The sequence below is a fragment of the Rhinatrema bivittatum genome, chromosome 10 (assembly GCF_901001135.1).
Source record: "Rhinatrema bivittatum chromosome 10, aRhiBiv1.1, whole genome shotgun sequence".
Taxonomy (NCBI): domain Eukaryota; kingdom Metazoa; phylum Chordata; class Amphibia; order Gymnophiona; family Rhinatrematidae; genus Rhinatrema; species Rhinatrema bivittatum.
Genome location: NC_042624.1, coordinates 26,342,600 through 26,369,438, shown reverse-complemented (window position 1 = coordinate 26,369,438; position 26,839 = coordinate 26,342,600). Strand labels below are relative to the sequence as shown.

General features: G+C 45.7%; 1 protein-coding gene across 8 annotated transcripts in view; it reads right to left on the bottom strand.

The window, feature by feature from the left end:
* PRRC2C (proline rich coiled-coil 2C) overlaps positions 1-26,839 on the bottom strand; it is a 419,385-nt gene that overhangs the window by 225,092 nt on the left and 167,454 nt on the right. For all 8 annotated transcript variants that reach the window (XM_029618671.1, XM_029618666.1, XM_029618669.1 and 5 more), the window contains one exon: positions 15,361-15,538. In XM_029618671.1, coding sequence (XP_029474531.1) covers positions 15,361-15,538 — 178 coding nt within the window. The remainder of the gene's footprint in view (positions 1-15,360; positions 15,539-26,839) is intronic.

The following is a 26,839-nucleotide window of genomic DNA, read 5'->3' as shown; positions in this document are numbered from 1 at the left end:
TCTGGGCTCCTCCCGAAGCCCTATTCTTCCGAAACCGCCTATTCACCCTAAATCGAGGCCACATAGAGAAGGACCCTTTTCCGCCTTTCAGCTTATCCTCCAGAAATCTAAGCCCTTTATTCTCTCCCCGATGTTTAACAAACTCCTCTATGTCCTCTATGAAAAGCAGTTTCCCTTTAAACGGTAATGCTCTTAAGACTTAGACCAAACAACCGCTGACCAGTTCCTTAACCAAAGGAGCTGCCTGGCCAAGACTGCTGACACCATAGTCCTAATGACATTCTGATGAGTATACCACCTAACATGCGACAATACAAACAATCACCTAACCCTACAAGAAAATCAATGCAATGATGTAGCTCAATTCTTTAAAGGAAAAAAATCCCCGTAACTACAAAACAAGAGATTAAGATGCCCACGAGAGACGTCAGTATTTGGTCAGAATTTGAGGAGGTATCACACACTGAAGTAGAAAAAATGATTAAGCTATTAAACCCTGCTACCCACATAATAGACACCATACCCATTACAGAATTAAAAAAAATAGCTGACAATAACCCCAACCTTAACTAAAATCATCAACCTCTCACTAGATGAAGGAGTAATGCCGGATACCTTGAAAGGAGCCGTAATCAAACCAATTATTAAGAAAAAGAGCCTTGACCCCTTAAATCTTAGCAATTACAGACCAGTCTCCAACTTACCCCTAATAGCCAAACTAATTGAAAAATCAGTTCAAAAACAACTATCAAACCACCTCGAAAATAACATATTATACACAGCACAACATGGATTCTGCAAACACTACAGTACAGAAAGGTTGCTATTAGCTCTATCAGACAATATCCTAAGAGGATTCGATACAGGAACACACTACATTCTGGTTCTATTAGATCTCTCTGCAGCGTTTGACACTGTAAATCACAAAATACTACTCAATAGACTGAAAGAAATAGGACTCACTAATAAAACAATAAAATGGTTCGAGTCATACTTAAACAATAGATGTTTCCAGGTACAAATAAAAAATACACTCTCAGACAAAGTCACACTGCTAACTGGTGTCCCACAGGGATCAGCCCTATCTGCAACACTCTAACATTTACCTCCTCCCAGTATGTCATTTACTAGCAGGACTGGGAATCATACACTACATTTACGCAGATGATATACAATTACTGTTACCCATTCTAAACACCATCGAAGAAACAGTGAAACTAGCCAATATGTATCTAGAAATAATCAAACAGCTCCTAAACCAGATGGAACTGTAATAAACTGACAAAACTGAATTCTTACACCTTGAACGTAAAAACACACAACACACAACATTCACAATCAAAAATATTCAAACCGCTGAGTTAGCAATAAAAGTTAGGAATCTAGGAGGAATAATTGACCCTGAGCTAAACATGAAACATCTCACAGAAAATAAAAGGTTACACAAAACTAATGATCCTGAGAAGACTAAAACCTCTACTAACAATTAACAATTTTTGCACAGTCCTACAAGCAATGATATTCGCAAGCACAGATTATTGTAACTCCCTGCTTTTAGGATTACCTCAATCTACAATTCGGCCCCTGCAAATATTGCAAAATTCTGCTGCCAGAATTTTGACTGGCAAAAAAAAAAAAAAAAGAGTGACCACATTACAGGAACACTTGCTAAACTCCACTGGCTTCCAATTGAACAAAGAATACAATATAAGGCACTTTGTATAATCCATAAACTAATCCACGATGAAAAAGCCAGCTGGCTTTATGACTGACGCCAACATCACTGTCAGCCTGCAATTTCTGTTCCCTGTGTGGACTGGCCTGAAACATAAAACTGCTGCAAACTGCAGCATGAATGCCCAGGGAAGACATCACAAAGATCTTTTTCAGAAGGACCTCTAACTTCCTGACCTGCTCCAGAACCAGCTATTGGAATGGTTTTCTTCGTAACCGCAGAAACGGAGGCATCTACCTTTGGCAGCCTCAACAATTCAAGTGTGCCCTCTGGTAACACACAATTTATCCCTTGCTCTACCAACCTTCAAACTGGTCTCTGGAGTATCCCACTCCCTGACCACTAACGTCTTCACCGATTTATGGAAGGGGAAGGCTTTCGTTGGACCTCTTAAGCCATCCATTTATTTATTTATTTATTTAAAATTTTTATATACCGGCATTCATGTTGCAAACACATCATGCCGGTTTACATATAACAGGGGTGTACAGTAAACAATTCAATAACCTATTTGTGTAGAAGGAAGCAGTTACAAATAACAAGGTAATAGAACTGGGAGGAGAGAAGAAAAGAAAGAGAATAACATTAGGTATAGGTATTTACATTAGTAATAACATTTTTACATGTGGAAGTGGTAGAATCTGGCTGAATAGAATTAATCGGTGTCCGGGAAAGCTTTTTTAAACAGCCAGGTCTTAAGTCTCTTCCTGAAGGTTGGGAGGCTGGGCTCCTGTCTAAGGTCCGGTGGGATGGAGTTCCATAGAAGGGGGCCGGCTGTTGAAAAGGCCCGATCTCTCAAGGTAATGTGTTTGGTAGTTTTGGCTGGGGGCACTTGAAGAGATCCTCTGAGTGTGTCTCTTGTTGGTCTGGAGGAGTTATAAATTTGGAATGGGACTTGTAAGTCGAGTGGGGTGTGTTGATGGATGGTTTTGTATATTATGGAAAGAGATTTGTAGAGGATTCTAAAGTGAACAGGCAACCAGTGGAGTTCTTTTAGGATTGGAGATATATGGTCCCTCCTCCTGGAGTTTGTCAGTAATCTTGCCGCAGCGTTTTGTAACATCTGGAGGGGTCTAGTATAGGAGGAAGGTAGGCCCAGAAGGATAGAGTTACAGTAATCGATCTTAGAAAAAATGATAGCTTGTAGAATGGTTCTGAAGTCCTGAGTGTGGAAGAGTGGTCTAATTCTTTTCAGAACTTGGAGTTTGTGGAAACAGTCCTTGGTGGTTCTGTTGATGTAAGCTTTAAGGTTCATCCGGTTATCAATTAATACTCCTAGATCTCTCACCTGTGTAGTAGTTGGGATAGTTGGAGGATTAGAGATGGCATTATTATCTGGGGAGATGAGAAGCAGTTCTGTTTTAGAGGAGTTTAAAACTAGGTTTAGGTTAGCCAGGAGATGTTTAATTTCGAAGAGACAGTTTTCCCAGTGAACCAATGTTTTGTGTAAGATTCTTTAATGGGTATCACGATCTGGATGTCGTCGGCGTAGAGGAAATGTTTGAGGTTAAGGTTGGAGAGGAGTTGGCAGATAGGTAAAAGATAAATGTTAAAGAGTGTAGGTGACAGTGAGGAGCCCTGGGGGACACCTATGGATGCGTCCATTCGTGAAGATTCTTTGTTCTGTATCTTAACCTTGAAGCCTCTGTTGGAGAGAAAAGATTTAAACCATGAGAGAGCTGTGCCTGAGATACCTATAGAAGCCAGAATGGAAGTGAGAATGGAATGATTGACCGTATCAAAGGCGGCTGATAGGTCCAGTAGAATTAAGAGGAAGGATTGGCCTTTGTCAAGGCCCATTAATATGAAGTCAGACATGGAGATGAGGAGGGATTCTGTGTTCAGTGACTTGCGAAATCCGTATTGTGATTGGAATAGGATTTTGTTTTCTTCTATGTATTCGGAGAGTTGAGTATTGACAACTTTTTCTAGAATCTTGGCTATGAATGGGAGATTGGCGATAGGACGGAAGTTGTTGGGGTCTTTAGGATCCAAGTTGGGTTTCTTGAGTAGAGGTTTGATGGAGGCCAATTTGAGGTCGTCAGGATATAGTCCTTGGGAGAGTGAGCAGTTTATGATGTCCGACAAGGTTTTAGCGATGGAGTCAGGGATGGCCAGGAGCAGTTTGGTGGGGATAGTATCCAAAGGATGGGAGGAAGGTTTCATTCTTCTTATAAGAGTTTGTATCTCTAAGATAGAGATGGGTTCAAGTGTTTCCAGACCATTGTTGTTGAGGGATGATTGTTGAAGAGACTGGTAAAGAGCAGGGTCGGTGGGATTAGAAGGCAGATGAGTTAGAAGGCTGTTGACTTTGTTGTGAAAATGAAGAGCAAGTTCTTCAGCTTTGGGTTGTGCTAGGTCGTTGGGAATCTCCTGTGGGATGATTTGGGTGAGATTGGAGACATAGGCGAAGAGGGCTTTTGCGTCGAAGATTAAGTGGTGAATCTTGGATGCATAGTAGTCCCTTTTGGATTTAGAGGTAGTTGACTTGTATTGATGGAGGGTGGCTTTGTAGATGGATCGTGTATTGGTGCTTGGGGATTTGCGCCAGTCGCTCTCTTTCTGTCTTAGATTTTGTTTTAGCTTTCTTAGTTCTTCCGTGAACCATGGTTGTCTTTTGGAGGCGTTTGGGAGTGATTTTTGGTTGCTAGCGGACATAGCTTGTCGGCTATGGAATCTGTGATGGCTTTCCAAGAGCGGAGAGCTGTGTTCGGGTTTGAGAGATCAATGGATGGAAGTTGAGAGGCTAGGTGGGAGCTGAGGTCTTCTGTAGAGCAGGATCTTCTGTATGGGAAAGATGGTGAGGGCCCTTTGGAGGTGGAGGGTTTGTTCAATGAGAATGCGGTTGAGATAAGTGAGTGATCAGACCAAGGGACCTTCTTGCTTTTGAGGCGTGAAGAATGTTTGATGCCTGGGTTAATAAAGATAAGATCCAGCGTGTGGCCTGCTTTGTGTGTGGGTTTGGTAACTAGTTGTTTGAAACCCAGGGCTGAGAGGGCAGAGAGAAAGGATTCACAGCTGGATGATGGGGTAGGATTGTCCACATGCAGATTAAAATCTCCTAGGATAATTGCTGGAGCGTCCAGTTTGATGAGGGTTGTGATTTCCTCTACTAAGGGGGAGGGGTCTGTCTCAAGGAGGCCCGGAGGGGCGTAGACGAGTAGGATTTGTAGTTGTTCCGAGGTGAAGAGACCCATTTCTAGTTTAGAGTCTGAGTTGTATGGGTGCTGGATGAACCCGAGGTCTTTTTTTGATGCAAATAGGAGTCCTCCTCCTCTTTTTTTCAGTCGGGGGATGGAGAAGATGTCGTAGTTTGATGTGGGAAGTTGGTTTATAATTGCTGTGTCCGTGGGTTTGAGCCATGTTTCTGTTATAGCACATATATCTGGTTTGGTATCAAGGAGATAGTCGTTGAGGATTAGAGATTTCTTGGACAGAGATTGTGCATTGAATAGTGAAAGTGAGAATACAGTGAGGCCTAAGAGTTGGGTGATGGGTGTTATCATAATTGGGGTGAATGATTTAAGGTTTCGGTGTAGCGCCTGTCGTTTGTGTTGTAGTATGAATGATCTGTTCGGTTTTCCTATTGCTGACAGGCTGTGTTGTAAAATAGGTATTGGGAAGGTGGGGAACATTTTAGCGTGTAGTGCTTGTGTTGTAGTGGTGCTGCGTTAGTGCTGTTGATGGACCGAGGGGCGAAGGCAGTCTTTGTGAGTCTTTTGTTTTAATGTAGAGTGCTGAGAGGTAGTTGTTTTGCTGTTGCTTGAGTGTTGTTTGCTCAGGATGGTTGCTTGTTCAGGATGGTTGTTAGCTGAATGCTTGCAGGATGGTTGCTTGTTGAGAGCTTGCTGAGATGACGCTGGCTGGGTGCAGTATGGTGCTTGTTGGGAGAGAGCTGGAAGAACGTGAAGCAGGATGGATGCTGGCTTACTTATGAGGGTTCACATTGGTTTCAATATAACCAATTAGGTTACTTGCTGTTAGGAGGATAATGGATGAACCAGCTATTATCATAGTCATGTGAGAAGTTGGTGGAAACCATCAAACATTTAGAGGAAGGATCCCTCAATATGGGAAGGGACTTTTTGTTTAGCCTGGTGTTGCTTGGGCTGGTCGTCCGGGGGTTTCACTGTTCATTCCGAGGAAGCCATGCGGTGGTACTGCTTAGAGATGTCCGAGGGTGCAGGGAGCCACATCTATGTCCTTCTGGGCTGTCTGCAGGGGCTGCTCGAAGGGGCGCTCAAAGGGGCAGGCCCCTTTGTCGCGCTCCTTCGGCGCGTGACGCTAGGCGCGTGACGCTTGACCAGGTTAGATTTTTATAGATGACTCTTTTTGTGTCGCTCAAAAGTGATGTCATCAATATGGGTCTTAGCATCCAGCACAGAGATTTAAAAGCGGAGTCGTTAGAAGCAGGGCAGTCTTCCAGCTGGGGGAGGGGTCAACAGCCACGAGGTGGAGGAGGAGGAGGGGGTCCAATGGAGGGCTGGGTGCAGGAAACAGCTCAATCCAAGCCCATGACTGGATCCACCTCTTCCTGATCAGATTCTTTTCGCGGAACCTTAATCCCCAGCTCCTAAGGAGACAGGGAATCAGGGGCCACAGCTCTTCTCTGTGGAAAAGACAAACCACCTTCGGATCATCCCCCTCAACAGTTAGGGCTCGACCATGCTGCTCTTCCAGATCCTGTCCCTCTGGAGAATAATCCGCCTCAGAAGGGTCCTCTACTGGGGGCTCCCCATCCTCCAAATCCTCCAAGGCCTCTTCCACAGCACCTGAATGTGCAGCTCTATCAAGGACTCACCAAATCCTGGTCATACCAATGGTCCGTGAAAATGTGGACCTTTTCCTAAGCCGTGGACTCTGAGAACCTTGTCTGGGAAAGTGCTGTCCTGCGGCCTTCCTGGCGAAATATGCCTTACATTTCCAAAGAACAAATTCAGAAGAAAAACTGTAGGATCATCAGTATCCTCCCCAGGAGGTCCTCATCTTCTCCTGACAGAATCCCAGGCTCCCCGGGGCTCTGATCAGCCGGGAACCACGGAGGAGATCCCCCCCCAGCTTCAGAGGCAGCTGCAAGTGAAGCCAATATGGCCGCCGTTCCCGCAATAACCAGGAAGGAGCCCACTGCTACGCTTGCATCACCCACAAGCACTGCGGGTTGTCGATGACTCCCTGACCATTTTTTGGCCATTTCACAGCCACTCTATCCCCTGGAGAGGCAGCGAGAACAAACGTCAGCTTGGGACAGGCATGCGTTGCCGCACGCGGAGCACAGACTGCTATGCGGCATAGCTCTTGCCAGCTTGAAAGTGTGCCCCAACAGCTGCTCAGAGGATGCCGAAGAAACAATGTGAGAGCTGTTGCAGCTTTACCCCTCCTCAGCTGTCTGTAATCTGCACCCTAGTCGACCAATGCAAACAAAATAAAAAAACTTTTTTTTTTTTAAACTTTAAGGACACTTCCTTTGAAGATGGTCAGTAGGTTCCGCATGTCGTCCTCAGGGAGAGCGAACTGGCCCCACCAATTGTCTACTCCCGGCGACAAAAGGACAGAGCCAAATAAGGGTCCCCAACACCCTGAAACATAGAAACATAGAAATGACGGCAGAAGAAGACCAATCGGTCCATCCAGTCTGCCCAGCAAGCTTCACACTTCTCTTTCTCATACTTATCTGTTTCTCTTGGCTCTTAGTAACCTTAGGTTCTATTTCCCTTTCACCCCCACTATTAATGTAGAGAGCAGTGATGGAGCTGCTTCCAAGTGAAATATTAAGTTTGATTAGTTGGGTAAGCGGCAGCATAGCTCTCTGCCGTTGAAGCAGAGATATGCGTGAAGTATTAGTTTTTCTTCTCCCCTGCCATTGAAGCAGGGAGCTATGCTTGATATGCATTGAAAGTGAAGTATGCCTTGAAAGTCACATTAACTATCAAATATTGAAAAGCCTAATAATTGGTAATTGAATAAGCCTAATGAATGGTAATACCTATAGCCCATGAACCCATCCGTTTTTTGTTTTTTTTTGTTTTTTTTCTTTTTTTAATTGGGAGATGGCAGCCCTCCATCCTTCCGCTCCGTGAAGGTGGAACACAAACCACTGGCATCCCGCTCCGTGAATGCCTCTGTGGCTACTGCCGCTCCGTGCAGTGTTTTGCTGCCTGCTCTTTATACGCGTCCTCTAGACCTGATGGATCCACAGTGTTTATCCCACGCCCCTTTAAAGTGCTTCACAGTTTTGGACTTTACCACTTCCTCCGGAAGGGCATTCCAGGCATCCACCACTCTCTCCGTGAAGAAATACTTCCTGACATTGGTTCTTAGTCTTCCTCCTTGGAGTCTCAGCTCGTGACCTCTGGTTCTGCTGATTTTTTTCTGACGGAAAAGGTTTGTTCATTCATCTCAGCACCAGAAGGAATAGTCCCCACCAGGACCTGCCAAACTTCAGGGAGGAAATCCTCTCTCCTTTTCTTTTTCCCTCTCTCTTATTTATTTATTTTTTGAAACTAATTTCCAAGACTGCTGGTTTTCTAACTCGACCACCTGCTGGAGAAATACTGAGGGACTGCAGGTGGCACACCAGGTTATATGGTACTTTCAGTAAAACTGTCTCCATCTGCTGGAAGGGAGGCAAAAACCAGGAGTCTGGACTGATCTGGGTATGTACAGGGAATGATCCTTTTCAGTGCTGTCACACGTTCCCCCTCCCTCCCCCCCCCCTGGCTCTACTAAGCCTGCTCTAGGACTGGGAACCATCACAACAGGGCTCACAAATCAGGTGCATGGCTCAGAGACTGTTAGGGATAAGCAAAATCTGCAAATCTAAACTGCCCAAATTACCTCACTAGGGTAAGCAATTCCCTGCTTAAAAGAGCCTATCCTACTGTACCACCAGTACGTCCTACCATTTGCAGGGCAGAAGAATATTGGCTTTTTTCTGGACTGCACCATATATAAGTAACTGTAGTGACAACAGAGAATTCTGTGTTCTTTACCTCTGTCTGCTGGCAAGGAGAATAACTTACTTTCCTGAACTGATGTAGCAGGATGAGGAGGAAGGGGAGGTTTTCCTGTATATTTTTTATAAAGTAAAATAAAATTTACTAGAGTTAATATATTTAGTATTTAGTTAGTTTTGTTTTATGCATACCATGACAGAAATTGGAGAAATTACTTACCTGATAATTTTATTTTATTTATTTTTATTTTATTTATTGTTTTTTACTATACCGGCTTTCATGACATGGATCACATCAAACCGGTTTACATTTAACAAAGTGTGCAAGAAAGTGATAACTCAAACAACTGTAACAAGAGCATTGTAAGGAGAGTAACAGTTACATTAAAACAGGGAAATAAATAACTGGGAGTTAGAGGCCATAATTTTGTTTTCCTTAGTGTAGATAGATGGACTCAGGCCCAATGGGTTATGCTCCCCTGCCAGCAGATGGAGACCAAGCAGGTTTCAAAGCTGATGTCACCCTACATACACCCCATGCAGTGACCTCAATACATCAGTACTCTTCAAAAGCCATTGCGGACATACTAGTGAAAAAGCTTGATTAAAAGCTTGATTAAAAACGGATAACTGTAACTGTACTCAAACACTGAACTCCAGTAAGATTATAGATGCCCTGATCTAGGGACTGTATTGACGGCTTACCCGTAGTCTCCTGGAATCGATATTCACTTCACGGGCAAATCCTTGGCTCCGTTCTTGGGTAGCCAAGGACTGGATGCTGGAGTCCATCTGACTACACTAAGGAAAATAAAATTATCAGGTAAGTAATTTCTCTGTTTCCTAGATTATTGCCAGATGGACTCAGGATCAATGGAATGTAGAAAAGCTACTCCCTATTGGGGAGGGAAGCTGGCCACGGTCCAGTTAACACTGCCCTTGCAAAGGCTGCGTCCTCTCAGGCCTGAAAGTCCAGGCGACAGAACCTGGAAAAAGTGTGCAAGGAGGATCATGTCACTGTTCGGCAGATATCAATGGGAGACAAGTCTAGCTTCCGCAAACAAGACCACCTGAGCCATAGTGGAATGAACTTTAACCTGAAAGAGTAATGGCTTTCCTGCCTCCACATAGGCCCTTGTGAACATCTCCTTAATCCAGCGAGCTATGGAGGGTCTGTGAAGCTGGTTCGCCCTGCTTCTTTCCACCATGAAGGACAAACTGGCAGTCTGTCTTTCAGACAATAAGAAAATGCCATACTGGGTCAGACCAAGAGTCCATCAAGCCCAGCATCCTGTTTCCAACAGTGGCCAATCCAGGCCATAAGAACCTGGCAAGTACCCAAAAACTAAATCTATTCCATGTAACCATTGCTAATGGCAGTGGCTATTCTCTAAGTGAACTTAATAGCAGGTAATGGACTTCTCCTCCAAGAACTTATCCAATCCTTTTTTAAACACAGCTACACTAACTGCACTAACCACATCCTCTGGCAACAAATTCCAGAGTTTAATTGTGCGTTGAGTAAAAAAGAACTTTCTCCGATTAGTTTTAAATGTGCCCCATGCTAACTTCATGGAGTGCCCCCTAGTCTGAAACTTCCAGATATCGCACCAAAAGCCTACTGACATTCAATTTACGGAAGAGGTGGTATTCTTCCGTGTCCATGTGCTTATCTAGGGATGGCAACAAAATGGACTGATTCAAATGAAACTCCAAGACTACCTTGGGCAAGAAGGATGGAACAGTACTGAAGCTGAAACGCTCTGGGAGTCATCTGGAGGAACAATTCCCAACACAATGCATGTAGTTCAGAGATGTGACATGCAGAGCATATAGCCACCAGGAACACCGTTTTCAAGGTGAATAAACGCAAGGAAAGATTGTGCAGCGGTCGAAAGGAAGGCCCTCCTAAAAACTCCAATACTAGATTAAGATTCCACAAGGGAACCAGCCACCGTAGGGGTGGCTGGAGGTGCTTCACCGCTTTCGGACAACAGGCCATGTCCAGAAGAGCTGACAGGTGGGTTCCGTTCATCTAGCCCCTGAAACAGAAGAGAGCGCTACTGAGACCTTCAAGGTTAAACCTATATTCAAGCCATCCTGCAAAAATTCCAGAGTTAGTGGGATTTTGACCGAGGGGAAACACAGTGTTCCTCACACCAGGCCCCATATCCTCTCCAGACTCGCACAAACGCTAGGGACGTAGAGAACTTCCGTGCTTGGAGTAAGGTGGCAATTCCTGCTCCCAAATATCCTCCCTTCATCAGGCGAGCCCGCTCAAGGGCCAGACCATAAGACAGAATAGAGTCGGATCGTCATGAAGGACCGGTCCCTGCTGTAGCAGGTCCCTGTGAGGTGGGAGGAAAAGGGGGTCTTCACCAGGAATCTCTGCAAGTCCACATACCATGATCCCCTGGGCCAATCTGGAGCTTCTAGTAGGAATAATCCCCTGTGGTGCTTGATTCTGCGAATGACCCTGCCCAGTAGGGGCCACAAAGGGAAGGCATATAGCAGCTCCTCTTACGGCCAGGTCTGAACGAGAGCGTCAATCCCCAGGGTCTAGTGATCCCTTCTGAGACTGAAGAATCGGTAACCTTCGCATAATGAGAAGCAGCCAGCAGGTTAATGGATGGAAGACCCTAGCAATCTACCAGCTGAAAGGCTTTGGCTGACAACACCCACTATCCTAGATCCAAACTCTCCCTGCATAGAAAATCTGCTCTGACGTTGTCTTTTCCTGCAATGTGAGAGGCTGAGATCATCTGTAGATGTACTGCTGCTCATTCCATAAGGAGATCTATCTCCTGTGACACTTGCTGGCTTTTGGTTCCACTCTGGCGGTTGATGTAGGCCACCTGTTGCGTTGTACGATATTATGTGGACCGCTGGACCCTGGAGTATGTGGCTGAGTTGTAGACACACCAATCTGACTGTTCCAGAGGGCCTCTTCCTTGGTCCAACATCCCTGGGCCATCAACTCCTGACAGAGAGCTCCCCAGGCCCGGAGGCTCGCGTCTGTTGTGAGGACCAGCCAGTTCGGAGAGGACAGGGGTACACCCCTTCCCAGATCTTCCTGCATCCACTATTGGAGCCCGAGAGCATACTTCCATCGGTAAGTGGAGGCAAATCAAATAGTCTTGAGACTGTGGATTCCAACATGATGCAGGGAGCATTGAAGTGGTTGCATGTGTGCCCTCACCCACGGCACTACTTCCAGGGTTTCTGCCACCAAACCAAGAACTTGAAGATAGTTTCACACTGTCAGGTTTATCGTGTTCATCAAAAGCAGCATTTGGGACATAAACTTCCATATCCACATGGTTGGGAGGAAGATCTTGCCCTGCTTGGTGTCGAACCGGACTCCCAGATATTCCAGGGGCTGGGAGAGTTTTAGACTGCTTTTGTCCACGTTTACGACCCAACCGAGTTCCTGAAGCAAGATCACCCGGAGACTCTTTTCCATGGACTTTGCCCGGATCAACCAGTTGTCCAAGTACGGGTGCACCAGGATTCCCTCTTTTCTAAATGCTGTTGCTATGACCACCATAATCTTGGAAAATATTCTGGGGGCAGTGGCCAGGCCAAACGGCAGTGTCTGAACTGATAATGGCAACCCAGTACCACAAAACGTAGAAAATGTTGTTCTTTCCAGATTGGAATGTGTAGGTAGGCCTCAGATAGGTCCAGCGAGGTTAAGAACTCTCCTGATTTTATGGGCATTATCACAGAGTGTAGGGTTTCCATGCGGAAATGAATCACTCGTAGATGTTGGCTGACGCTCTTGAGGTTCAGGATGGGGCAAAAGGAAACTTTCTTCTTGGGTACGATGAATTAACACCCTATATTTTCTTGGGGCATAGGTATTGGGATTATAGCCCTCATCCCGAGGAGCCTTAACAGGGTAGTCTCCACTGCCTGCTTCTTGTGCTGGGAGTGGCAAGGAGACATCATGAATATGTCCTGAGAAGTGCTGCAAAATTCTAGCGCATATCCTTCTCATATGAGCTCCAGTACCCATTTGAAGTAATCTCGACCCACTGTTGGTAGAAGAGGGACAGTCAACCCCCTATCTCCTAGTTCAGAGGGTGGGTCTGCAAAACTTCACTGGGGGGGGGGGGGGGGGGGGGGGGGGGGGGGGGGAGAGAACGGACGACCCTGAACCAGAGCCTGATCCTCTCTTGGGCTGCCAACTCGGAAAGGACAGACCTCCCAAAGGACAAGATCTCTGAAATGTCGAGTTTCTGTAGGGGCGAAAGCATTGGGAGCCCCTGGATAGACCCATCATGGGCGAGGGGTGCTGTAACTGCTTTCTCTTATCTTCTGGTAGCTGGGATAGTGGAGATTCGCTCCATTTAAGGCCAGCTTTTCCAATTCACTTCCAAAAAAAAGAGTAAAATTAATTTTATATAGATGTAGTATAATTTAATGATTTATATACTTTTATGAATGTATTTTAATTTGATCATGTCGTGTTTTATTGTATAGATGTAAACCTATATGATGTCCCCTCAAATACTGGTATACAAAAGTGAATAAATAAAAAAAAAAAAATCCTTTAAAGGGCATCTTTGTGAGATTTGCGCCTTGGAGGTTGGGTATGCTCATCAATTCCGTAGCCGTAGCTGTCTTCTGGCCACTACCACTGAGGCCACTCCTCTGGTCGAGGTATGGACTAGGTCCAAGCCCTCATCAGCTAAAAAGGTGGCAGCAGGTTCCATAACTGCTTTGGAATTCACCCCCGAGTCATCCACCTACCGAGAGAGGAGCAGGCATAAACGAGCTACCAGGGCACAACAAGAAGCAATCTGTAAGGTCATTGCTATCGCATCAAAGGACTGTTTAAGGATGGACCATCCGCCTATTGTGCGCATCCTTTAAGCCCACTCCTCCCTCCACCGATAGTTGCTCACTTAGAGAAGGCACAGACCAGCAATCCATTTTAGGAAAACGCAAATATTCTCTCACTGCCGATTCCAGTGGGTATACAGCTTCTAACACTCGTCCACCTTAAAAACTTACTTCTACGGCATCCCATTCAGGTCAATCAACTCCAGTACTGGAAAATAGCAAGAGGTTTTCCCGTAGGGAAATCAGAACGGGATTCTTCTTTGGTTCAGACGGAGTCCGCCCCAGGAACTCAGCATCTTCAGGGTCTGGGAAACCAGGGCTAGTAATTAGTCTCTATGGAAAAACCGTAACATGGACCAATATAGTTCTAAACCTGGGGGAATTTTCCCATCTCCCAAGTAATCCGTATCCTCCTCTTCGTCCGTGCTGTCCGGGTCCCTGCCAGGGATACCCTTGCTGAGGTGAGGCATACCTTGAAGTCTGCCGATAGGACTGGGCTGAAGTTCCATCGGGCGGGGGCAAGTGAGGTAGCAAGCTGCATCTGTATGAAGGTTTGAAGGCCTTGAATAAATTCCACTCAAGAGAAGGCAGCCGGGTCCATGCCTAGCCCAGGAGGTACTGGGGTAGATGCCACAGAATTTCCTTCTCCCATGGATGACCCAGTCCCAGGGTTACTCAGATCTGGGGTACTTCCCGTTAAAAGGCTGTGGCTGACCCATCCTCGCAATGGGAGGAGCCGGGCTTAGCAAAGTCTGGAGAGGCCATCTCTCCCTGGGCTTCCCTCACAAAGCTGACTATGCAGCCCTAATATGACAAGCAGTGCAGACAGAATGGTGCTTATGTTTCTTTGTCTGATGGACCATTAGTGACAGTAACAGCACTCGACACCATAATCTTGGAAAATGTTCTGGGGGTGGCGGTGCTTAAAATTTTATGCGCACAGATTTCGGGGGCCTATGCGGGCTGTGGCGAGGTGCATGCACAGCCCCTGCGCCTGGCTTTACTTGAATTCTGCACTTAATAAGCTGTGCGTGTATATACACTCGCTATGTTGTGTTCAAGGCCGACACACACTGCATGTACTGACGCCCTATAGAGTGCACGAAGCACACACAAAAGAAGCGTGCAAGATGGCCTACCACTCAGTATGCTGACCAAGCCTAAAGCGGGGCCTAGCCCACTGGGGGGCCGCTCAATTCACTCGGAAGCCCATTTCCCATTACCCCAATGGGATCGGGAGCAATGCCGGTACGGCGCACCTAGCAAGGAGACCACAGGAAGTCTTACCGAAACCTCTCCAAACTTCTCTGAATCAGGAGGTCATTTTTTTTTAAACTTACCTGGGCTCAGCACTTACCGGCCAAGTACAAAGACATGAGAGGCTCTGGCTGTCACCACTACGCTTGCCTCCTTGCACCCGCTGCCTTTTAGCTGCTTCAACAGCAAATTCCACACCGGACTTTGGCACACCTCTGAGGGATCTCGGAAATCGCCTCAGGAATTCTCAACTGGGGGAAGGACCTTTAGGTATCACCGCAGGAGAGTGGGGCTCAATTTTTTCTCCAATTTAAAAGTTGAATTTCTTCTTCCAAAAAGTACTCCGATCCCCATAGGGAGAATTAAGCCCACCATCTGCTGGAGACGGAGAGATACTGAACGGCTGAAGTCACTGCAGGGGTGTATGTAGAGTGGCCTCTGCTTTGAAACCTGACTCCATCTCCTGGCATGGGAGCATAACCCATAAGTCCTGAGTCCTTCGAGCTACACGCTAGGAAAGAACCTATTAAGTCAGTATATATGTTCCTGTTTTTACTTGAGAACAAACCTGTGTCTCGGGCTGGGAAGGTTTGCTATGGGGAGCTTTCATTGAGGCTGGCTGAGAGGATGGAGTAGAGGAAACATCACTCCTTTTACTGATAAGACGTTCATCCATTTCCTTATGGGCTTCAGAACTTTCAGAAGTTCGTGTACGCATCCGCTCGGTTTTAGCAATCTTTTCATCCCTATAAAAATCCAGCACAGTAGATGAGCTCAGTACAGTTAAAAATCCTTCACAGTAGCACAAACACCTTCAGACACGTTTAGAACAAAGATTTCTTGACCTGAAAGCTATTCTTGTTCAGCCTGCCATGCGAGAATATGCCACATTAGACTGCATTAACTGGCATCAGAGGCGTTTTAGAAATTGGCTCATATTCCAGGAGCACCACAGATGTACATATAACATTCAAACCTGGAAGTGAGTCTATACTGATCTATACAAATACCCTTACAATTTTCTGCTTTGCTTGCTCTGGCAAAATGTACATTCCAGATCTTACAGCGCAACCTGTCATTCAAGTGGCATGACTGTTTATATCAGTTTTTGCTTTATTAGGCCCTATAAAAGCCATCTAATGCTTGCCAAACTGCAAGTATAAAACCATCTAGAAGAGAACCCGCTGCAACAAAACATTTGTGAATTTCATTTTCTAAAAAAAAAAAAAAAAAAAAAAAAAAAAAAGGCCATGTACATATATTGGACATGTTAAGACACAAAAAGGGGCTGAATTAGCACAACTTTGAAACTTGTGAGCATAAACTCCAATCATAAAGGCTTTAAATGATTCTCTAGTAATGGAGAAATTACTTACCTGATAATTTCGTTTTCCTTAGCGTAGACAGACGGATTCAGGACCAATGGGTATAGTGTAATCCTGATAGCAGTTGGAAGACTGAGTCAGATTTCAAGCTGACGTCAGTCTACATATACCTGTACAGGAAGCTTAGCTCTTCAGTATTCTCCTCGAAAAGCAATTGTGGATATATGTGTTTTGGTAATTTTTTATTTAAATTTAAAAACTTTTCTATACCGTCGCTAAGTTATATACCATTGCAACGGTTTACAAATAGGCACATAGACTAAGGAAAGTAAATGTAGGATATCGTGCATTCTAACAGGTGCCAATAAAGTTTGGTTACAATTTCATAAATAAAATCATTATTTGAGTAATGTTGGTCAAGTCCAGGTATATCATTGAGTTACTATCTCTTTGAGATATTACTTCTTAAATGTAGGTGTACTTTCATTCTCTCTACCCTCCACACTCTTTAGTGAAGGCTTTTTTAAAGAGCCATGTTTTTAAATTTTTCTTAAAAGTTTTGAGATTATTCTGTAATCTGAGTTCGGGGGGCATTGTGTTCCATAGTATGGGCCCAGCCAATGATAAAGCCCTTTCTCTCACGTGGGTTAATTTTGCTGACTTTACTGAAGGGATTGTTAGTAGTGCTTTGTTTGCTGAGCGGAGGTTTTTTTGTGGAACGTGTACTCATAAGGCTGTGTTTAGCCAGTCTGCTTCTTTATCATATATTACTTTGTGTATGGTGCATAAGGCTTTGTATTTTATCCTGTATTCGAAGGGTAACCAATGTAAGTCTGCTAGAGTTTCGGTTATATGGTCCCTCCTCTTTTTTCCCGTCAGTATTCTGGCTGCAGTATTCTGAAGTATCTGGAGTGGTCTTATCGATGTGCTTGGGAGTCCTAGTAAGAGTGCGTTGCAGTAGTCAGTGCTGGAAAAGATAAGTGTTTGCAATACTGTTCTGAAGTGGGCGGGTGTGAGTAATGGTTTCAATCTTCTGAGGACCATAAGTTTTGCGTAGCCTTCTCTTACTTTTATAGATATATGTTGCTTCAGGTTGATTTCTGGGTCCATTATTTATTCCCAGATTCCTTACTTTTTTGGCTAGCTCAATTTTTTGGTTATTTCTTAGGGTTATCGGTGTTTGAATGATTTCAGTATGTTTTCTCTCAAGGTGAAGAAATTCAGTTTTGTCAATGTTGATAACCAGTTCCATTTGGTTTAGTAGTTGTTTAATTATGTCTAGGTACATGTTAGTTAGACAATGTTTTTTCAATTGTCTCTATTGGTAGAATTAATTGAATGTCGTCTGCGTAAATGTAATGTATTATCCCTAGGCCTGCCAGCAGATGACATAAGGGTAGCATATATAACTTGATTAACTTAGCTAACTGGATTTTCAGAAGGCGTTTGACAAAGTTCCTCATGAGAGGCTTCTAGGAAAAGTAAAAAGTCATGGGGATAGGTGGTGATATCCTTTCGTGGATTACAAACTGGCTAAAAGACAGGAAACAGAGAGTAGGATTAAATGGACAATTTTCTCAGTGGAAGGGAGTGGACAGTGGAGTGCCTCAGGGATCTGTATTGGGACCCTTACGTTTCAATATATTTATAAATGATCTGGGAAAAAATATGACGAGTGAGATAATTAAATTTGCAGATGATACAAAATTGTTCAGAGTAGTTAAATCACAAGCACATTGTGATAAATTGCAGGAAGACTTTGTGAGACTGGAAAATTGGGCATCAAAATGGCAGATGAAATTTAATGTGGATAAGTGCAAGGTGATGCATATAGGGAAAAATAACCCATGCTATAGTTACACAATGTTAGGTTCCATATTAGGTGCTACAACCCAAGAAAGAGATCTAGGCGTCATAGTGGATAACACATTGAAATTGTCGGTTCAGTGTGCTGCGGCAGTCAAAAAAGCAAACAGAATTTTGGGAATTATTAGAAAGGGAATGGTTAATAAAACGGAAAATGTCATAATGCCTCTGTATCGCTTCATGGTGAGACTGCACCTTGAATACTGTGTACAATTCTGGTCGCCGCATCTCAAAAAAGATATAATTGCGATGGAGAAGGGCTACCAAAATGATAAGGGGAATGGAACAGCTCCCCTATGAGGAAAGACTAAAGAGGTTAGGACTTTTCAGCTTGGAGAAGAGACGGCTGAGGGGGGATATGATAGAGGTGTTTAAAATCATGAGAGGTCTAGAACGGGTAGATGTGAATCGGTTATTTACTCTTTCGGATAATAGAAAGACTAGGGGGCACTCCATGAAGTTAGCGTGTGGCACATTTAAAACTAATCGGAGAAAGTTCTTTTTCACTCAACGCACAATTAAACTCTGGAATTTGTTGCCAGAGGATGTGGTTAGTGCAGTTAGTATAACTGTGTTTAATAAAGAATTGGATAAGTTCTTAGAGGAGAAGTCCATTACCTGCTATTAATTGAGTTGACTTAGAAAATAGCCACTGCTATTACTAGCAACGGTAACATGGAACAGACTTAGTTTTTGGGTACTTGCCAGGTTCTTATGGCCTGGATTGGCCACTGTTGGAAACAGGATGCTGGGCTTGATGGACCCTTGGTCTGACCTAGGACTGGTTCAACTGATTTCCAATTGGAGACCGCCAGTGCACTCAACCGAAAAATGCCAACACCCGGCAACTATAGGTGTCTTGAACTAGAGGTAATACCTGGCTTATCCGTGCTTTTCTTGCTCTCAGGGAGTCACCCGAGGTTTCCTGATTTTGGGGCAGCTGTGGGCGGGATGCTTAGTCCATCTGTCTAAACCAAGGAAAACGAAATTATCAGGTAAGTAATTTCTCCATTTCCTAGTATGTAGCCAGATGGACTCAGGGCAAATGGGATGTACAAAAGCTACTCCCGAACCGAGTGGGAGGCTGCCCGTGGCCCACTTAGTACTGCCCTTGCAAATGTGTCCTCCCGGGCTTGGACATCCAGGCGGTAGAACCTGGAGAAGGTATGTATGGAGGACCATGTCGCCGCCCGACAGATCTCGGTGGGTGACAGCATCTTGGTTTCTGCCCAGGACACTGCCTGGGCCCTTGTAGAATGGGCCTTGACTTGTAGAGGCAGAGGCTTCCCTGCCTCTACATAGGCCGCCTTGATTACTTCTTTGATCCATCGGGCTACAGTTGCCCGCGAGGCTGCTTCCCCTTGTTTCTTCCCGCTGTGAAGGATGAATAGGTGGTCCGTCTTTCGTACGCATTTCAATCTTTCCAGGTTTCGAACTAGGAGTCTGCCGACGTTTAGTTGGTGAAGATGGCATGAGTCTTCAGAGTCCTTATGTTCATCTGGAGATGGTAGAGATATGGTTTCGTTGAGATGAAATTGAGAAACCACCTTCGGAAGAAAAGAGGGGACCATGCGTAGTTGTATGGATCCCGGTGTGAACCTGAGGAACGGTTCTCAACAGGATAGGGCTTGAAGCTCGGAGTTGCAACGGGCTGAACATATTGCCACTAGGAATGAGTCTTCAAGGTCAGTAGCCATAGTGACAGACTGCGAGTAGGTCTGAAGGAAGCTCCCGCTAGGAAGTCTAGTACTAAATTGAGATTCCATAGGGGCACCAGCCACTTTAAGGGTGGGTGGATTTGTTTGACCCCTCTCTCAGGAATCGAGAAACATCTGGATGGGTTGATAGACTGATGCCGTCCATTTTGGCTCTGAAGCAGGCCAACGCGGCCTCCTGAACCTTGAGGGAGTTGAGAGACAACCACTTCTTTAAGCTGTCCTGCAGAAATTCCAGGATCATGGGGATTTTGCCCGTCCAGGGAAGTATCTCGCAGTCCTCACACCAGGTTTCAAATAGTCTCCATATTCGTATGTAAGCTAGAGACGTGGAAAACGTGCGTGCTTGGAGCAAGGAGTCAATCACTGCCTTAGAGTATCCGCTCTTCTTCAGGCGAGTTGTCCCAATGGCCACACCGTAAGAGAGAATAGAGTTGGGTCTTCTTGGAGGATCGGTCCTTGCCGGAGAAGGTCCCTGTGTGGAGGTAGGCACAGAGGGTTCCCCGCAAGAAGTCTTTGCATGTCCGCGTACCATGGCCTTCTTGGCCAGTCCGGGGCCACTAGAAGTACTAGCCCCCTGTGGTGTTTATCTTTCTATACCGATATTCGTGGCGACATCATATCAGTTTACAGCATAACAGCAGGTAGAAATTACAATGAACAGGTATAGGGGAGGGGGTACAAAGGAACAGTAAGATTAGCAAGGAAGAGACAGGATCAAACCAGTCAAACATCCACTACTTAAATAACAATTATAAAATATAAATACAATTATAGTTACCATTACAGTTATAGTTATATTATATTTATATTCACAACAGAGCTATGTACAGTGTTCTATCTTGCGGATGATCCCGCCCAGTAGTGGCCATGGAGGAAAGGCATACCGCAGGACTTCCTGTGGCCAGGTCTGAATGAGGGCCTCGATTCCTTGGGATTGTGGTCCTCGTCTGTGGCTGATGAAATCGGGAACTTGGGCGTTGGACCAGGTTGCCAGATCATCCATGGCTGGGGTTCCCCAGCGGTTTACTATCAACTGGAAGGCTGTGGTCGACATCGTCCATTCTCCTGGGTCTAGGTCTCTGCTAAGGTACTCCACGATGTGGGCGGCTGAGATTCCTTGCAGATTTGCTTCCGCCCACGCCATTAGGGGGTCTATTTCAAGGGACACCTGTTGGCTTCTGGTTCTTCCCTGGCGGTTGATGTAGGCAACTGTTGTGGCGTTGTCCAACATGACTCAGAGATTCGCCCCGGAGTCTGTGACTGAATTGCAGGCAGGCAAGTCTGACAGCTCGAGCTTCCAGTCGGTTTATGTTCCATCCCGACTCTTCCTTGTCCTACTGCCTCTGGCCATCAGTTCCTGGCAGTGGGCTCCCCAACCTCGCAGGCTCGCATCCGTGGTGAGCAAGATTCAGGTCGGTGGGGACAGTCTTACTCCCTTGCTCAGATGGTCTTCCTGTAGCCACCATTGGAGCTGGGTCCGAACCTCTGCCGGTAGCTGGAGACGGAGTAGTTCTGGGACATCGGATTCATCGTGACAGTAGGGAACATTGTAGTGGGAGCATGTGGGCCTTTGCCCATGGGACGACTTCTAGGGTTGATGTCATGAGACCGAGAACTTGGAGGTAGTCCCATACCTTGGGGCGAGCAAAGTTCAATAGTTTTCACAACTGGTCCATCAGTTTCCTCTTCCTTGTAGGGGGAAGAACGATCTTGTCTTGTTTGGTGTCGAACCAGACTCCCAAGTACTCTAGCGATTGGGAGGGCTGCAGGCAGCTTTTGACTGTGTTGACAACCCACCCGAGATTCTGCAGTAGATTCTCGACTCTGGTGGTTGCCTGGTAACTTTCCTCTGGAGATTTTGCACTGATCAGCCAATCTTCCAGATACGGATGTACGAGGATTCCTTCTTTCCTCAGTGTCGCCGCCACAACCACCATGATTTTGGTAAACGTCCAAGGAACGATAGCTAGTCCGAAGGGTAGAGCCCGGAACTGGTAATGATGGTCCAGTATCGCAAAGCGTAGGAAGTGCTGCTGATGGTCGTGGTGGACATGTGGAGATAGGCTTTGGAGAGATCCAGTGAAGTCAGGAATTCTCCTGATTGTACTGCCCTTATGACTGAGAGTAGTGTTTCCATGCAGAAGTGTGGTACCTTCAGGTAGTGATTGAAGGTCTTGAGGTCTTGGATGGGCCGGAACATTCCCTCCTTCTTGGGGACGATAAAATAGATGAAATAGTGACCAGTATTTTGTTGGTGCGTGGGCACAGAGATTATCGCCTTTAGGCCGAGTAGTTTTGTCAGTGTGGTTTCCACTGCCTTCCTCTTGGAGAGGGGAGTGGCACGGTGATCTCACAAATTTTTCTGGGAGGGATGCTGTGGAAGTCCAGATAGTATCCCGCTTGAATGATGGTTAGGACCCACTTGTCTGACGTTATCTCGACCCATCTTTGGTAGAAGAGGGCAAGTCTGCTCCCTATGGCTTCTTTCTGTGGATGATTCTCATTGTGGGGTGCGGCCAGGGCCTGTACCTGAGCCGGCTCCCCTCTTGTTGTGCCTGTTCCAAAAGGACTGGGCCCTGCCTGTGGGGCAGGGTGCTTGGTATGTGTTTTTATATGGTCTAAAACGCTGGGCTCTTCGGGGAGAGGAGCGCTGGGTTCTTTTGTTCCTGTCCTCCGGTAACCGAAGGACTGGAGATTTGCCCCATTTGTTGGCTAACTTCTCCAGTTCCCTTCCGAACAGGAGGGATCCTTTAAAAGGCAAGTTTCGTCTTGAAGGTTGCGTCGGCTGACCAATTTCAGAGCCATAGTTGCCTTCTGGCTGCCACTATGGATGAGACGCCCCTAGCAGAGGTGTGCACCAGGTCTGAGGTCACATCCGTGAGGAACGATATCGCCGGTTGGGGACTAAGATGGCTGCTGACCTGTGAGGACGCGTGGGCTGGAGCTTCCGTTTGCTGTTTAATTCATTGTGGGCTTTACCTTTTGAAATTAATACTTTTAGTCGCGTTTTTCCTCTCTTAATATGCCGCATACAAAGAGGAAAGCCCATATTAGAGAATTTACCTCAACTCCTGATTTTGACTCTAGGCAAACGAAGATTGAAGCCGCCTTCACAAAAATGCCGCTGACGAACCCGGAAGCTGTGGTCGCTGGGGCAGGCAAGGAGCAACTACCTAGCCCCCAGACTTTGGAAACATCGTTGAGCCCGGGATGTCCGGCTATGCCTGGCCCACCTGGGAGACGGTCCAGCAGTGTGGAGTCGTTTGGAGGGCCCCTCCCAATAACAAGTGGCATCCAGAGAAGAGAGGAGGAAGTCTCTTCGGTGACCCCAATGGAATCGGGTTCCAGGAGCCATAAGAAACAGGCCCAACATCACCCGGAACAACTAGAAGAGTGGGGAAGGACTTTTGGAGGTAGGAACCGCGATGAACAATATACTTCTTTTTAGTTCCACTCCGGTTTTATCCTAATAACTATGCATAAATCTATTAATACACTTACGGCTACGGTGCAGGAAGCTATGGCAAAATCTCAAAGTAGAAGAATTGTTGACAACAGTGGAGACAAGAACTGATACTTTGGAAGGGAACTGAAAAACATCGAGGACATACAAACAAACAAATTTAATGAAATCAGAGAAAATGGAAAATAAAATGGAATTCGAGAATCAGTTGAAGAGGGCTAATTTGAGATTTTTAAATTTCCCTAAAACTAAGTTGCAGTCTCCATTAGATTTGCTGAAAAGTTATTTGGTTAACATATTGAAATATTCATTGGAAGTAATACCATCTATTTCAGCAATTTATTATCAATCACAACGCGTACTCCTATGGAAAAATTTCATTCTACAAGAGAATCAAGAAGAAAAAAGTTTGAATTTAACAGACTTTCTTGAAAAATCCTATGAAATGGATATTACTTCAAGAGCTACTTTGCTTGTGCAGTTTTCCTCTAAGTTTGATAGAGATAATGTGTTGAAACACTATTTTAGATTTCGGAAATTAAAATTTTATGGCCAGCCCATTCAAATTTTTCCCGATATAGCAAGAATAACGCAAATAAAAAGAAAAAAATTCTTAGCCATGAAAGGAGAGGAGTAAAATTTATGTTACGCTTTCCCTGACATTGTATATTACTTTTTGGAGATGTCAAGTATGTATTTACGGATCCCTTACAACTGCGTAACTATATAGATTCTTCACCGTGATCCTAAGAAACACCAAAAGTAGCTGGTAGATAGAAAGTTATGGTGTTACGCGCAGGTTGATAGCATAATTTGAATGTTATAAGTTTTTTCTTTTCTTATATCTGCTAAGGTACCCTTAGTCTCCCGTATTACTTAATGGAATAATTTCAATGAGCATATGATCAGATGTTTCTCTATTTACTGTATTGAAGAAAATACAAAAATAGATTTACTTGTAATAATTGTATATTGCTTATCTGGAATATGTAAAATACATTGAAATATTTTCCTGTAATTCTAAACAGTAAAATGTAATAAAGTTCAAATTAGAAGGAAAGATATCGCCAGTTCTAATGTTTCGGCAGAAGTGGTTGCGTCCCTGGAGAGGAGCAAGAGGCACGTGTCACCACAGTGCAGCAGGAGGCAATTTGCAGGGTCACTGCTGCGATATCAAATGACTGTTTAAGGATGGATTCCTGGCGTCTATCCTGAGCATCCTTGAGTGCAGCTCCTCCTTCGACTGGGATGGTAGTGCGTTTTGAGATAGCGCAGACCATGGCATCCACTTTTGGGAACCCTAGGAGTTCTTTGGCCACGGGTTCCAGGGGGTTATAGGGCTTCTAGGGCCTGTCCTCCTTTGAAACTGGCCTCCGGGGCATTCCATTCCAGGTCAATCAGTTATTGTACGGCCTGTAGCACTGAAAAATAGCATGAGACCTGATGGAGACAGACCAGAACTGGGTTCGTCTTTGGCTCCATTGTGGAACTTGCGCCAGGAATGGCCAGCGTCTTCAGGCTTAGAGACATGAAATCTGGCAGCTTGTCTTTGGAGAAGAACCGCATCATGGTTCGATATGGTTCCATTCCTGGAGGGATTTTCCCTTCCTCCAGGGAGTCAGGCTCTTCCCCCAAGGTGTCTGTATCCCCTAAGATTGTGCCTGGACATAGGTTTGTAGCCCTTTGAAGAATTCCACCCAGGAAAGGTCCCTGGGTCCATACTGAATCCAGTGGAGTTCCCAGAGGAGCCCATCTGGGGAGGGGCCGGGTCTTAGATACAGAGGTCCAGGGTACTATCGCTGGTGGAGCCGGATTCCTCTACTGGCTGGAAGGGGTCTTGCTTCGGTTCCCCCTGAGTTTCTTCGCACTGCAAGCATAGGGCAGAGGCCACTTCGGGTTGCGCTCTCAGGTGGCAGGCAGGCTGGCGCTCTCAGGTGGCAGACTGGGCAGAGGGCTTGTCCCTTGGCTTTCTTGGCCGTGCCATGATTTGTGTGCGTGGTGTAGCTCAAACCTCGTCTGTGCGCGTAGGTGCGCGCGCCGGGAGACTTAGCTGTGCACTCCGGATGTGCCGACGATGTGCGTGCAGGCCGCTATTTGTGCGCTTAGCAGGGACGTGCACTGCTGTGCGCACAGGCCTATCTGTGCGCCCGGCACAAACGCGTGCGCCGCTGTGCGCACAAGTCCTTTGTGCGCCCGGCTCACTGCTGTGCGCACGGCTCAGTTATATGGACAATACGGTGATCAAGGGGGGGAAATGGCGTGGATGACCATGTGGACAAGATGGGGCCCCCCCTCCCCGGAGGGTCTCCATGAGTGTGGACCCTCGCACCGGATTGGGGTGTAACCCAGACGGGGCTGCTCAACCCGATGTGACAGACGCCGGAAGGACGATCTGGGCGGCTATCTGAGCCTCGGAGACTTTAAGAAAGTTTTCTACCTTACCTTGTCTTTACGCTTCCCGGTCTCGTGCCGGGCGGTCTCCGGCTGCGGGGGGAGAGGGAAAATACCTTCACCACCGCGCTCGGTATCGCAGCCGCTGCCTCTCAGCCACTTTGTGGGCTAAGTCCATGCCAGGAACCGGCTACTGGACAGAGGCTTACCTCTGAGGGATCTCGGAATCACCTCAGGAATTCTCGACTGGGGGAGGGACCCTTAGATATCACCGCAGGTGAGCGGGGCTCATCTTGTAGAGGTAAGATTTCTTTCTTCTTTGGTTTGGTTTTTCTAACACTGTGCAAGTGTGTGTGTAGTTTCCCTAACTGCTTAGGAGACGGAGAAATACTGAAGAACAGAACTTCCTGCAGGGGTATATGTACTAGGGGCTGACGTTAGATTGAAATCTGACTCCGTCTCCCAACTGCTATCAGGAGTACACTATACCCATTAGTCCTGAGTCCATCTGCTACACGCTAGGAAACTAGTGTTTTAAAGAGGTACTAGACTTAACAATGAAAAATTAATTTCTGTATCTACAGAAAAGGTACAGCAGAGACAGCAATGCAGGCTTCCCTCATACACACAGTACCCTACCACAGAATAAGTACATCACAGACAGAATAGGGTGGGGGTGCTCAAACCGGTCCTACGGGCCCCCCCAGCCATTCAGGTTTTCTCTAATTAGCATGAGATAGATTAGCATGATTTTAGAACAGTTCTGCAAGCACTCCTCTTTTCAAAAATAGACTATTGCAATGCTTTACTTTTAGGCCTTCCTGCCTCCACCATTAGATCCCTTCAACTCCTGCAAAACTCGGCTGCCAGAATTCTAACAAATACCAAATTAACAGAACACATAACCCCAATCTTAAGGATTTACATTGGCTCCCAATTCATAAAACTCTGTACAACGATAAGATGGAATGGCACACTGCAGCACTTCATTTTCACACCCCACAGAGAACTACAAGATCTGCAAGCAATGACACCCTACCTAGAACCTCCCCTAAATCAGTGCACTTTAACACAGTGAGACAAAGAGCCATATCAATTACAGGTCCACAGTTATGGAAGTCACTCCCTCAAGAGCTGAGACTGGAGCCAAATACCAGAACATCCAAAAAGGGCATTAAAACCTGGCTCTTTCAACAAGCTTTTACTTAACATTAGACGATACACTCTATATCTTACTCACCATTTATTTAACAGTTTTATATACCGAAATTCTTGTAAAAGGTT